The sequence below is a fragment of the Bos javanicus genome, chromosome X, assembly GCF_032452875.1.
Source record: "Bos javanicus breed banteng chromosome X, ARS-OSU_banteng_1.0, whole genome shotgun sequence".
Lineage (NCBI taxonomy): Eukaryota > Metazoa > Chordata > Mammalia > Artiodactyla > Bovidae > Bos > Bos javanicus.
Window position 1 is genome coordinate 9,542,486 of NC_083897.1, and position 13,667 is coordinate 9,556,152.

General features: G+C 43.4%; 1 protein-coding gene across 1 annotated transcript; it reads left to right on the forward strand.

Annotated features, from left to right (window-relative positions):
- The first annotated feature begins 616 nt into the window (after positions 1-616).
- Positions 617-4,800, forward strand: TEX13D (TEX13 family member D). The gene is made up of 2 exons (XM_061409602.1): positions 617-2,961; positions 3,630-4,800. The coding sequence occupies exon 1, from the start codon at positions 816-818 to the stop codon at positions 2,949-2,951; it is 2,136 nt and encodes a 711-aa protein (XP_061265586.1). The 5' UTR covers positions 617-815; the 3' UTR covers positions 2,952-2,961; positions 3,630-4,800.
- Positions 4,801-13,667: the final 8,867 nt, after the last annotated feature.

Below are 13,667 nucleotides of genomic sequence, written 5' to 3' on the forward strand. Positions count from 1 at the left end.
TTTACAACAGGATTGAGAGAGTATATGTGTGTGCGTGTGTGTATGTGTGTGGTTGCAGCCCCTAGGTGCATGCTGCTGCTGCTGCTGTTGCTGCTAAGTCACTTCAGTCGTGTCCAACTCTGTGCAACCCCATAGACAGCAGCCTACCAGGCTCCCCTGTCCCTAGGATTCTCCAGGCAAGAACACTGGAGTGGGTTGCCATTTCCTTCTCCAATGCATGAAAGTGAAAAGTGAAAGTGAAGTCCCTCAGTTGTGTCCGACTCTTCACGACCCCATGGACTGCGGCCCACCAGGCTCCTCTGTCCATGGGATTTTCCAGGCAAGAGTACTGGAGTGGGGTGCCATTGCCTTCTCTGCCCTAGGTGCATGATTGGCAACTATTAGCATCTGGAAGGGATCCGCAGAGCCCGCTGCCACAGCGTGCTTGCATCCTGCTGCCTGCACCAGCTCCCCCCTCCCCTCTGCCAAGTCTGGTCTCATTGCGGCACCCAGTGCAGCTTCTGGTCCGCTCATCCTGTAGAGGGGGCTCTAGCTGGGTGGCAGGTCTAGCAGCCTTGCGTGCGTGTGACTCAGCACGCCTGTGACGAATCACGTTCTCTGCACTTTGGCGGTTGGCATGGTGGTGAGTGGACGTGTTCTACTCTCGGTGAGGAAAGCGGGACCGTGTGAGGGACAAAAAAGGCGGGTGAGGAGGCCAGGACTGAGCTGGGAAGTGAAGGGCGGACTTGGTAGCAGCTGCAGCTTTTAGCTGCCGCGACTGTCGGAAGGCAGCGTCTTCCTCAGTGAGGTGGTTGGTTGACTAGGCCTCAGCAGCCATGGCTGTGGACTTTGGGGACAATGCCAGTGGCTTTCGCCACGTCGATGTAATCCGGTTCATCAACAACGAGGTCCTCGAGAACGGGGGTGGCCCCGATTTTTACATGGCCTTACGCTCGCGACCCTGGAACGAGGTAGAGGATCAGCTGCAAATCGTGGTTGCTGACCCACGGGTGCCGCACGCCATCAAGAGGGCCTGTGCCTGGAGCGCACTGGCATTGAGCGTGCGTGTGGGCGCAAGGCAGCGGGAGCAGCAGGCGCACCATATCAGGCAGCTCCAGCAGCAGGTCAGGGAGCATAAGGCAGCTTCCTGGGCCCTGGCCAATGAGCTGAAGCGCCTCCATGAGGAGCGTGAGGAGGCGGCAGCACATGGAAACGCATTGTTCGCCCTGAAGCAGGTGATGTACGAGCGAGATATGTTGCGTGGGCGACTGCTCCAGTTTGAGAGAGCGGCCCAGTTAGCACCTGTGGCACATGAAATGCTGCCTGGGCCTGGAGCTGAGCAGCTTGGGGCTACAGCATGGCCCCTGAATGTACCGGAGCACGGCAAGATGGTGGCTCTGGGAGCACAGGGTATGCCACATTCAGAGAGTCAGATGGCAGCCCCAGCAGCTGTGGTTTATGTCCCCGGACCTCAGAGCTCCTTTGCCCAGGCAGTGCAACCCCTTCCACCAATGCTGGTGCCACATCCATTCCCATGCCATGAGTCATTCCTATCGGGATACCCATATGTGACACCTTTACCGCCTGTAGCAGTTATGGAAGAGGGAGCAGTCATGGCAGCAGCAGTGCCAGTAGCAGTTGCACCCCAGGTGCCTCCTCTGGGGATATACCCACTTGGTCAGTGGGCTGCAGTGGGGGCCCAGGAAGAGATGGCCCCACCATATGACCCGAGTTTCTATGCCCAGGAGGAATATTCTGAGAACCTCCAGGGGGAATATGCACAGGAGGCCTGCAGAAGCCACAGCCGAGAGGAAGGTGCTGTGTGTCCCCAGGGGATGTCCTCCCTGCGGGACAGCAGAAGCCACAGCCAAGAGGAAGGTGCTGTGTGTCCCCAGGGGATGTCCTCCCTGCGGGACAGCAGAAGTCAGAGCCAAGAGGAAGGTGCTGTGTGTCCCCAGGAGATGTCCTCTGTGGGGGGCTGCAGAAGCCAGAGCCAAGAGGAAGGTGCTGTGTGTCCCCAGGAGATGTCCTCCCTGCGGGACAGCAGAAGCCAGAGCCTAGCGGAAGGTGCTGTGTGTCCCCAGATGTCCTCTGTGGGGGGCAGCAGAAGCCAGAGCCAAGAGGAAGGTGCTGTGTGTCCCCAGGGGATGTCCTCTGTGGAGGGCCGCAGAAGCCACAGCCGAGAGGAAAGTGCTGTGTGTCCCCAGGAGATGTCCTCCCTGCAGGACAGCAGAAGCCAGAGCCTAGAGGAAGGTGCTGTGTGTCCCCAGGGGATGTCCTCTGTGGGGGGCAGCAGAAGCCACAGCCAAGAGGAAGGTGCTGTGTGTCCCCAGGGGATGTCCTCTGTGGGGGCCAGCAGAAGCCACAGCCAAGAAGAAGATGCTGTGTGTCCCCAGGGGATGTTCTCCCTGGGGGGCAGCAGAAGCCACAGCCGAGAGAAAGGTGCTGTGTGTCCCCAGGGGATGTCCTCCCTGTGCGACAGCAGAAGCCAGAGCCGAGAGGAAGGTGCTGTGTGTCCCCAGGGGACAGTGCCCCAGGGAGACAGTAGGAACCACAGCCAAGAAGGAGGCCCTGTTTGTTCCCAGGGGACAGCGCCCCATGGAGACAGCAGGAGCCACAGCCAGAAGGAATGTCCAGTGATGCCCCAGGAGAAGTACTCCATGAGCAGCAGCAAGTTCCCCAAACAAGAAGGTCCAGAGAGGCCCCAGGGGACATGTCCCTCATGGTACAGCAAATGTTATATTGTGAGAAAAAGCTCCAGGAAACAGGAGCAAAATGCCAAGCAACCAAAAGAGAAAAATTCCTCAGATACCCAGCATCAGCAGAAACCTACTATACATCCCAATCAAAATTGTTGGGAGTGCCTGCGCTGTAAAGCAGTGAATTTTCCATGGCGCAAGTCCTGCTATAAATGCAAGAATGTGTGCAGGGCATTTGAGAGTGGAGGCCTGGATCCAGGACAAGCTCACTGATTTCAGGAAGGTAAGTAAGAATGGAAACACTCCAAGGAAAAACCAATTTCCTAACAACCTCTCCTCTTTTGATCAAAAAGTAACTCATTTACTTCACAGAAAATTTGAAAATCAAAATTATGAAATTTAATTTCATAATTCAAAATTTAAATAAATTCAAATTTATTTGAATATTCATATATTAAAAATTCATAATATTTGAAATATTCATAATTCAAAAATTAAATAAAACAATCCATTATTTTATTACCCAAATTAAGCACTTTTTATCATCTGAGCACACATACAAATATATACACACATGCATGCACACACATAATTATATCCTTATTTGTACACTTATTTTAACAAAGACTACTTTGAGTATTACGTGTTTAAAATAGAGGACTTCTAATTCCTTTTAAGTTTGTAGGTGCTGGATTCTGGATGGCTGATGCTAATTGGCTGACACCCTGGAGGCACCGAAGTCATGAAGAATTTTTTTTTTTCACTAATTTCTGTTTTCTTATTAACCACCTTTTCCTGAAAATGCTACCTTTTCCTGTCTTTGCCTCAGAATAGCCATATGCTTTTAGAGTTATATGCTACATTGAATTTTAGGAGTACTGTTTTTCCTTGAAAATGCTATTGTTCTTTTGTAAACTACTGCAGTGTTCATGTTTGCTTCTTGTATTTAAGTTTTATAGGTAGGGGCTCATTTTTGTCTCTGAGCCCCATGGAATTTGCCTGTTGCTGAAGAATCTGAACCTATCCCATTTAGAAGATCTTCCAAGATCCTGAAGAAATCACACTTCATTTCTGACTGACCTGCACCTCAGTGAGACCCTCCCGGCTGGCTGAAGCTAAGAAGTCAGGGAAGAAGAGATACTTTGGGACTTATTAGAGGGAAAAGGGATACAAAATAATTTTGTTATGATTTAATTTCTCTGTTGATATGGAATTATTTCAGAAGTGCTAGGGGGTGGGTTTGCAGTGTTAAATTCTATAGATGATAGCAAATTTGATAGATTTCATTTAATTAAACAACTAGTTATTGATTGTCTAGTATATGATAGGAGGTAGAATTATATTGTATTATCTAGTGTACACAAATCTTTTTGGTGAGTTTGGTTAGATGACAGGGGACAGCATAATTTGAGATACATTATAGATTAGAGGTGACTTTATTTTGCATGTTGTGTGGCCTTTGGGTAAACCCAGTTGAAATAGCATCCAGATATTTTTGTAGTTCCAGGGGCAAGATCAAAGAGATTTTTGTGGATGGACTTGATTTCCCAACTGTTCATCTCGTTGGTCCCAGATGTCACAAATGAGTAGTGGCAAAGAGCAGGAAAGTTCAGGCAGGACTTTTCTGATACTCTCCTGATTTCCTCCCTCGAGAGGGACAGCTAGTTCCCTGGTTGCCTGAAAGACCACTGAGTGACTGCCTTAAAGAAGTGCTTCGGGGAATGCTGGCAACACAGCTTCAGGCAGCCACCATCCCAAGCCCCTTTCCAGCCAGTGGATGAAGAACAAAATGTGTTCTAAGGACAGACATCGTGCTATGGATAGTGCTTCTCTTGGGAGGGCTAATTGGATTAAAAGTAGAACTGGACTGGGACAAGTACTCTTGAGAGTGCCCTTGGGCCCTTCTCTTCCACTTTGTGTGTTCTCTGCAGGCGCTCTGCTCCCCTGAAGCAGCTGCTGCAAGCCAGGGGGAGCCAGGGTGGAGCCCAGGGGCTGGAAGTCAGATCAGCCTCCAGTCTGAACAAGAGGTATCCTGGAGTTCTCCCAGGAGATTCCAGCTCACCAGGCTCAGGCTCTGTCAGAAGTTTTCTGTTTCTAACTAGTAATAAAGAGTGTTCACTTATTGCTGTGTCTTCTGTGTAGTGTGTACCTCGGGGACAGGTTTGCTCAGAAGTAGCAGTTGATTTAATTATTTTAAATTAATTTTTTTTTGGTTGAGCCATGAGGCTTGTAGGAACTTAGTTCTGCAACCAGGGAATGAACCCACGCCCATGGCAGTGAAAGCACTGAGTCCTAACCACTCGACCTCCAGGTAGTCCCCAGAAGTTACCATTTAAATCTGAAGCTTCCCTCCATCCCACTGAGAAGACTGAAAGTTAAATGTCATTCACTATTGAAGGGCCCCTCTTCTTCCTGTGAGTTACCAAGAATGGGAGGGGGAGGGCCTTCTATGGGGGCCTTCAGTCCATTGTTACTGTCCCTGGTACTCTCACTGTCCAAGTCCACATGGTCTCTTGAGGGTGGGCATTTCTGCTTCTCTATAGCCAATGGGGGTTGAAGGTGTCTGCCAGTGCTGAAAGCCCTGATGCCCTAGTCTCTCTACATGTACCATAGTCTCTCTACAATCACCATTTCCTTCTGGGGCTCTGCTTTCTCCCTGGGGTCCTGGTATGGAGTAAGGAGTACGTAGGCATTATAAAGCAGTATTCTTTCTCTAGGCCATTCCTTTCATATCATAATTTGGTCCAAATGCAGTGGATTATAGAAAACCAGATACAGGCTGGCTGGGATAAGAGGTGCCAAGATCTGAATATCTTCTTGGAACGAGTATGGTGAGATGAGGGGTTAGAAGAGAAAAATGACCCTGTCATATGAGAACTCTCCTTTCTCAGAGATGACTAATGGTAAGAGCCTTGGCTAGGGATAGGAATGTAGGAAAAGAAGAGGGTTATGAGGGTGAATAAACAAAATTATTTAAGAGGGAGGGGAGAAGATAGTATGATATTTTGTGGGTCCTAATGTCCCCTGTACACTTGGAAAGGTGGGCATGTGCTGGTATTTTTCCTGCTGGATATAAATTCAGTGTTGGTGCAATAGAGGAAGAGTACAAATGGTGGTGGAGGAAAAGAAGAAAGAATCAGGCCTGGCAGCAGCCACTGCCATTATTGATGATAGGGGTGGGCCTGGTAGTGCTCCCTTACAGGCACTTATGAAGGTGGTGATGCTGGAGGAGGGATATGGGTATTTCTCTGAGCAGGAGGGTATAGAGGAGATGGAAAGAGGCCTTTTAGATGCTGTGGAAGCTTCAGAGCAAGAGAAGATGCAATCTGTGTGGAGAAAGTGAAGGATCATAACAATATTCTTCACACCACCTCCTCACCATTCTATCATCTCATACCTGCTACTGGACCCTACACAGGAGCAGCATCTTCAAATGCCTATTTCTATTTCCACAGTTAGTATGCCATCTATCATTTAACCCCTTTCATTCCCACTAGTAAAAGCAGAATCAAAATAAGTGCCTCAAATAAGAGCACTTCCTGTGAGAGCATCTGCTACTAGCAAAGCCTATCAGCAGGCGTGGGTTACAGAAAAAGTCCCTGTGGTAGATAAGAGGTGGCAGCAGCTTCAGTATCAGAATGGACAGGAGCAAAAGGCTCAGCATTTCTTAAGATCCCTTAGGAATGAGAGAATTCTACCTTGTAAAGACAAGGAACTGGAATGATGAAAGTGGTAAGAAATGATTCCTGGGATGCAACCATGCTTCAGATAAAGGAGATGTCTAATCCTGGACAGGCATTCTGTCTTCTTATGGGGCTAGTTGTCCTCTTTGATTTCAGAAATGTAAGAGAGAACCAAGGAGGTCTGAAACAAAAGAGATCAATTTCCTGAGTACATGTCTGATTATAAACACAGCAATATAAAAATAGCTATAAATGTAGCTTAATTTCACTTTAGGAAAATTAGAAAAAAAATTCAACCAGAGTTTCACCACTAGAGGTACCATGGTTTATATTTTTATGTGTTTAATTCCATATCTGTATATATACACACTTATATTGGCATGATAAATTTTTTTAAAACATTCTTTACATGCAACTGTACACCTTTTATCGGAGAAGGCAATGGCACCCCACTCCAGTACTCTTGCCTGGAAAATCCCATGGAAGGAGGAGCCTGGTGGGCTGCAGTCCATGGGGTCGCTACAAGTCGGACACGACTGAGCGACTTCACTTTGACTTTTCACTTTCATGCATTGGAGGAGGAAATGGCAACCCACTCCAGAATTCTTGCCTGGAGAATCCCAGGGACGGGGAGCCTGGTGGTCTGCCGTCTATGGGGTCGCACAGAGTCGGACACGACTGAAGCGACTTAGCAGCAGCAGTACATCTTTTATAGTCTTTTTTATTGTGGTTTTAAAAAACCAACATGAGGTCTAATTGTTAAGTATAAGCAGGTTTCTAGAATTTTTCTATCTTGCATAATTGAAATTTTATAGCCTTATTTTAAATTAACATATTAATTTTTTTTCTTTTACACCTGTGTGCCCCAGTGTTGGAGGCCCCGTGTTCCAGACTCCGAAGGAGTCTGGTTCATGCCACCTGTTAAGCAAACCCCAGTCCTCTCCAATGTCTTTCCTCCTAATTCAGAGCCACAGTGCAGCTCCACCTTGGCTCAGGGCCTGTGGCCAGGTGTCTGAGAGAGACCTCTGGCTTAGAGGGATTCAGGGATGGGACTGCCTGAGGCCAGAACGGGGCAGTGAATGGCACATGCAAGGGGCGTTAAGTCTTCTCCTGGGGAAGTGATGTGGGGCCCCAAGGTCTGAGACCAAAACAACCCGAGCCCACCCATTCCACTGCACGTGGCTGTGGCCAGTTGTTCCTCCCAGAAGTAGCCAGATGTCTAGAATTCGTCCCAGGAGACCATCGCTGCCTGTACTTGGAGTCCCTCTGCCAAAGAACAGGGCCCTGCTCTCTCGGAATCAGCCCAACTGCGAGCATCCTGCGATGGGGAAGCTGGCCCCTTTACCCAAGCCCCTCCATCTAGAAACATTCTTTTTTCAACAGCATAGGGGACGCCTGCAGCCAGGGCCGAGGGCCAGACCCTGGTCCAAGCGCGTGGAGTGTGGGGTTTCCCAGGAAGGCAAAGACAGGGTGCAGTTGGAGCGTGCAGGATACACTTTGTGGCTTCGGGTGAGTGTGGAGGTGTAAATGTGAATACAGAGGGAGGGGTAGGGAGAGAGTGAGCTAGATGCACTGATCACGTGAAGTGGCCCAGAAGACCGCGGAAGTAATCTAATAGCGCAGCCACCGCTACCTCACGCCCCAGAGGAAACCAAGTCTCGAGGGATCTCACGGGATCTCGGGAGTTCTGGGACTGGCAGGGGAGCCCTAGGATGAGAAACACTGGTCAGTGGCGGGTGCCGGAAGCCTCCAGTTCTGAACTCGTCCACAAAGAGTTTGGCTTGCACATTTATCAAGCAAATCCCATCCTCATATATGCCTCACCCTCCCTCCACTCCCCCAGTCAGAGTGACTGTGTGGCGCCTGTTCCCAGGAGCCCCGAAGGTTGAGCAGGGGAATCACCGCTGATGCCAGAATGGGTGAGTGAGCTGTGCATGTGATATATTCATATTAATATTTTAATATTAATCTGTGAACAACATCTGCAAAAAAAATTATGTGATAAGGTATTCCCATGAGCCCTATATAGAAGAGGCTGGGGGCAAGTTACAGCTACAAGACCTGAGCAATCTGTGAAGGAATGAGCATAGAGAAATAATGGCTCATTTCACAGACCAGAAAGTAGGAAGACCTTAAAATACTCTGTGAACCAAAATGCTCTACAGGTATTTACTAGAAAACACAGTGGACCAATTTGAGAAAAGCAAGTGGAACTAAAAATGGGTGCAAGTGATACTTGGTAAGGTTGATGGGGTTGAAGCATCTAGATGTCATGAATTCGCAGAACTCGCAGCCCAAGCTCCCTTCCAGGATAGACGCACATGGAGAAGAGAGATGTCATTCTGCTCTGTATTCTCTCTTTTAATAACTTTGTTTGGGATTTTACTTCCCTCATTTTCTGTTACTCATTTTAAAATGAAATTAGTTTTTCTGAACTTGTAAAAGGAAGCATGGCTCAGTAGAATTTTTCTAATATCGCAAAGCTCATATCTGTTGTTTTGGCTGTTGCTGCTGCTGCTAAGTCACTTCAGTCGTGTCCGACTCTGTGTGACCCCATAGACGGCAGCCCACCAGGCTCCTCTGTCCCTGGGATTCTCCAGGCAAGAATACTGGAGTGGGTTGCCATTTCCTTCTCCCTGTTGTTTTGGTGTGGTCTTCAAAAAGCAACTTGGTTTTTTATAGTTCTGGAGGCTAGAAGTTCAAAATCAAGGTGTCAGCAGAGTTGGACTATGAGGGGTGAACAGGAGGCATCTGTTCCAGACCTCTCTCCTTAGCTTATGAATGGCCATTTTCTACCAGTTCCTCTTCAAATCGTCTTTCATCTACGTATATCTCTGTTTCTGTGTACATGTTTCTGCTTTTTATAAAGATACCAATCATATTGTATTAGGGCCCACCCTAATGACCTCATCTTTAATAACATCTGCAGTGATCCTATTTCCAAGGTCAGTACCTATTTTGAGGTACTGGAGTCTAGTACTTCATCCCGTGAAATTTTAGGGGATACAATTCAACCCATAAGAATCCTAAATATAGTTTTTTCTACCTAGATATGTGAATTTAAGACCAATTAAAATTCTTAAAGCTCTTGGAACTCTTTTCTAGTGTGTAAACTAGATTTGAATCTCAGCCTTTCCACTTGTTAGCTGTGTGATATTAAGCAAGTTCCTTATCTGTGCCTCAGTTTTCCCATCTAGAAAATGGGAATAATAATACCTATTGAATAAGAATGTTACGAGGATTAAATGAAATAATATATGAAAATGCACTTAAAACAGTACTTCGGTTTATAAAATAATTTGTATGATTTTTTTCCTTACTCAGAAGTAACAATGAAACCTAACTGAATAGTATTAAAAAGGCAGTCTCTCTGAATAGTTACCAAATAAAATACAAGCAGATGGAAATGTGTAATTTTAAACTTTCTTATTAGTGAGAGAAATAATTAATTTCTCTCATTAATAATTAATGAGGCCCTGGGTGAGGGCCTTAATTCCTGTAGAAGAACTCAGAGATGTGTACCAGATTGTTATGTATATCCCTTGAAGAGAAACCAGGACTTTGCTACATCGCTGCACCATCATGTTTTGACTGCCTTTCTTTTATTTCTGCATTCCCTCACTCCTCTAATTAGTTAATCTGTCCTTTGGAACTCAAGAAAGCTCTTGGAGGCAGAAACCTTTTTCCTAAAAATAGGAAAGGCTTTTGTACTTGGGAGGGTCCCACAGGATTCTGCTTGATTTCAATTAGCCTCTAGAAACTGGAATAGGCAAGGGAATGGATTCTTCTCTAGAACCTCCAGAAGGGAATGCACTACTACTGATGCCTTGAGGTTAGCTCGGTGAGATTCAATTCAAACTTCTGATTTCCAGAACTGTAAGATGATAAATTCTTGTTATCTTAAATTGCTAAGTTGGTGATAATTTGTTATAGCAGCAGTAAGAAACTAATGCAGCAGAATTCAGTTATCTTCAAGTATTATTGGAGTGAGGGCCTCAGTTTCTTGCTGGTGGTTGGCTGGAGGCCATCCTCAGTTCTTTGTGATATGGACCTCTTCAGCTTGATTCATCAGAGCAACCTCTCGAAAAGAGCAAAAACAAGAGAGAGTGAGGGAAATTAAAAGATGGAAGTCACAGTGTTTTGTAACCTAGTTACAGAAGGGACATCTCATCACTTATGGTGTATTCCATTTGTTAGAAACCAGTCATAAGGTCCAGCCCACAGTGGAGGGGAGGGGATCACATAAGACTGTGGACTCTGAGAGACAGGGATCAAGGGACTATGTCAGAAGCTGCCTACCCCAAGTACTGATACAAACTCACAGTATTTTCGTGTTTAAAACCACTTGGACTTCCGGCAAGCTTACTGTTCTTACTTTATTTAGTTTCTTTCTCATCTGCTATATTTTCATTAAAATATGCATGTATGTGGTACACAGAAATAGGAAGAGAATATGAGTGAAATATTAAATGTTGTGATCTCTGGTGGAAGGATTTCAAGACCTTTGAAATGTTCTTTTTGAGTTTTACAATGAGCATGTTTTATATATAATCAAAATTAAAATTTTATGAAACTATTTGAAAAATTAAAAGATAAAACTCTCCACATTTATGAAGGCCTCATACTAATCTTGATATGTGCATTGGGTTCTTAAGCTTATTTTCATTGAAAGCAAGTTATAGTCTGCATTCATGAACCATATATCCCAACACTGTCTTTTATTACAGAATAAATGGGTCATAGGTTTCATTGGAAAATAATTAAAAGACTTAGAATGAATTAAAAATTTATTGTTAAAATATAGAAATCTCTCTTAACCTCTTATGAGAGATACAGAACAACGGAACTTTGAAATAATAAGATTATTTTTTAAAACCATATGCATAAAAGTCTTACGTGTGTCTGAGACCTTCACCTATTTTTAATGGAGTTTGTCATGCCCCTGGATAGTTCCATATTTAGACATGTAGAAGTAAGTTTCAACTGAAGAAAAGCCATTTTTTCCCTGATTTGTTATAAGTAAGAAGATTTGTCATAACACTGAAAGTGAAGGATATGCTCTGAGGTTTCTCTGAAAAAAAAAAAAATGACAACTTGGCAATGATTCAAATTGGACATACCTGTGCTTTTATAAGAAAAGCAAAGTGAACATATTGATTTGATTTCCTCGTAATAATGAGTTACATGACCAGCTAAAACACTAGCAAAGAATAATTCATATATAATTACATTCTGTCCCTAGGAAAAATTGAGTGCTTTATAAAACTATTTTGAAGCTAAGATAATATGAAAAGAAAAACATTGTTTTCTGGAAAACATATTCACAACATGATCTTTGTTATATTTCTCACTTTTAAAAGAAAGGTATAGTATCCGTTATTAGAGTGGAGGAACTCACCTTTTCTTCTGCCTGCAGTTTGATTTTACATGTTGAATATGTTTGATTAAAATACTTTATAATTGTGTGTGTGTGTGATCTCATATGAGAGAGTATTTTTTGTGAAGCTTAAAGTCATAACTTCTCCTGGCCAGAGAAAAGGTGACCAGATAAACAAATGACTGTTTGCTGTGGCATTTAACAAATGCACATAACATTCAGTTTTCTTTTGATCCCTATTGTTTGCACTTGTAATGTTCTGTGAGACATTAAAAAGGCAAGATAAAATTAATAGTGTCTAATAATAATATGAGAAAGGGACTGAAGGAATATTTGAAAATGTGTTTATCATCTACAGAATGAGAGACAACACATGATGTTGTAGGACTACTTTTGTTTTTACCTTTAAGAAAATAAGTGGAAACATGCATGAGATGTACCCAGTAAAGAGAACTATATATATTAGAGTATTTGTGTTCATTTATTGTTACCATTTTCTGTTGACTTTTGATATTTATAGCTGTGGCTTTGAACTGCACAATACACAATATTCCTGGAAATCATTTATGTATAAATATATACACTCGTGTGATTACAATTTATGTTTTGATCACCTAATATTTTAAGTACCCAAGTTTCATGATGATCACATATTATGACATGCTTAGGTATGCCAAACTATGCTATGATATATTACAGGATACCTTACTGCCTAGTGGCCATATAGCTGCTTTCCCAGAAGCAGTGATAAACATGGTTAGGAATGGAACAGTGATTAATAGCATCAATGACGTGATTATTGGAACCAGTCATTTTCTTTTTTTTTTTCTTTTAATTCATTTATTTATTTTAATTGGAGGCTAATTACTTTACAGTATTGTGATGGTTTTTGCCATACATCGACTTGATGTGCTTTTTAAAACTGTTTTGAGAAGTGGCCTGCCAAAACAACTTAAAAGAAAGCTTGTTCAAGGGAATTTGTAAACAAATGATAGAAATTCAGCAATGCTCTGGTGATCCAGTTTTTTGGTGATTAACATATTGTTTGTTATTTTAATGATTGAGTAGCTTAAAGACTATTATCTTATTAGGAATGATCCTAAGGGGCTTTTTTTTTTTTCAATGAAAAAAACTGGTTTGTCAAAATGGTCAGTATTCAAAGTGATCGTGCTTTTTACCAGTTACCAAAGGAATAGAATGTCTGAATTTCTGTAGCAAACTCAAATTTGCTCCCAGCAAATGAGTCTGCAACTGGGGATTCAGGTTCCATTTATTCAATTCTAAAGTAAAAGTGAAAAGAAATCTGCTATACCCTTAGTTTTATTTTCATATGTGTTAGTACAACTACACAGATATTTTGAAAATATTCAGGTGAGATTTTCTTTCCCTTAATCTGTTAGTCAGCAGAGAGATATATGAATTTTCATCTAAATACTTGAAGTTGATCATGGAGTTTATTTTTCTTTTTCCTTTAAAATACACGTTTCTACTACAAGTTTCAAATTTGTTTTATGCCAAACCATTGTCAGCATATATATGCCATGTAAAAGATTTAATATGAGGATTTGCAAACTTACGGAGTTTTAATAGTCTTTTAAAATTACTGTTAAGGCTGACCCTAAGTCCATAAAAGGATGTATAGCATATATATTTATTTTTAAAAGTATTTACTTTGGAAGTTGGAAAGGACATTAAAGATCACTGGACATCAGAACTTTCCAGTCCTATTTGCAACTTTCCTCAAAGTGGTCATTTGGCTTCCAGGTGTCCAAGTGAATAGTTTACTCCCACATCCTACCCAGGAATTTATAACCTCTAGAGAAAGCAAGGTTTTTCCTTATACCAAGATGAAAGCTGACATGTGGCAACTTCCTCTCAACAGTTCCAATTTCTTTTTTGGGGGAGTTTACAGAAGTAAATCTAGTATCT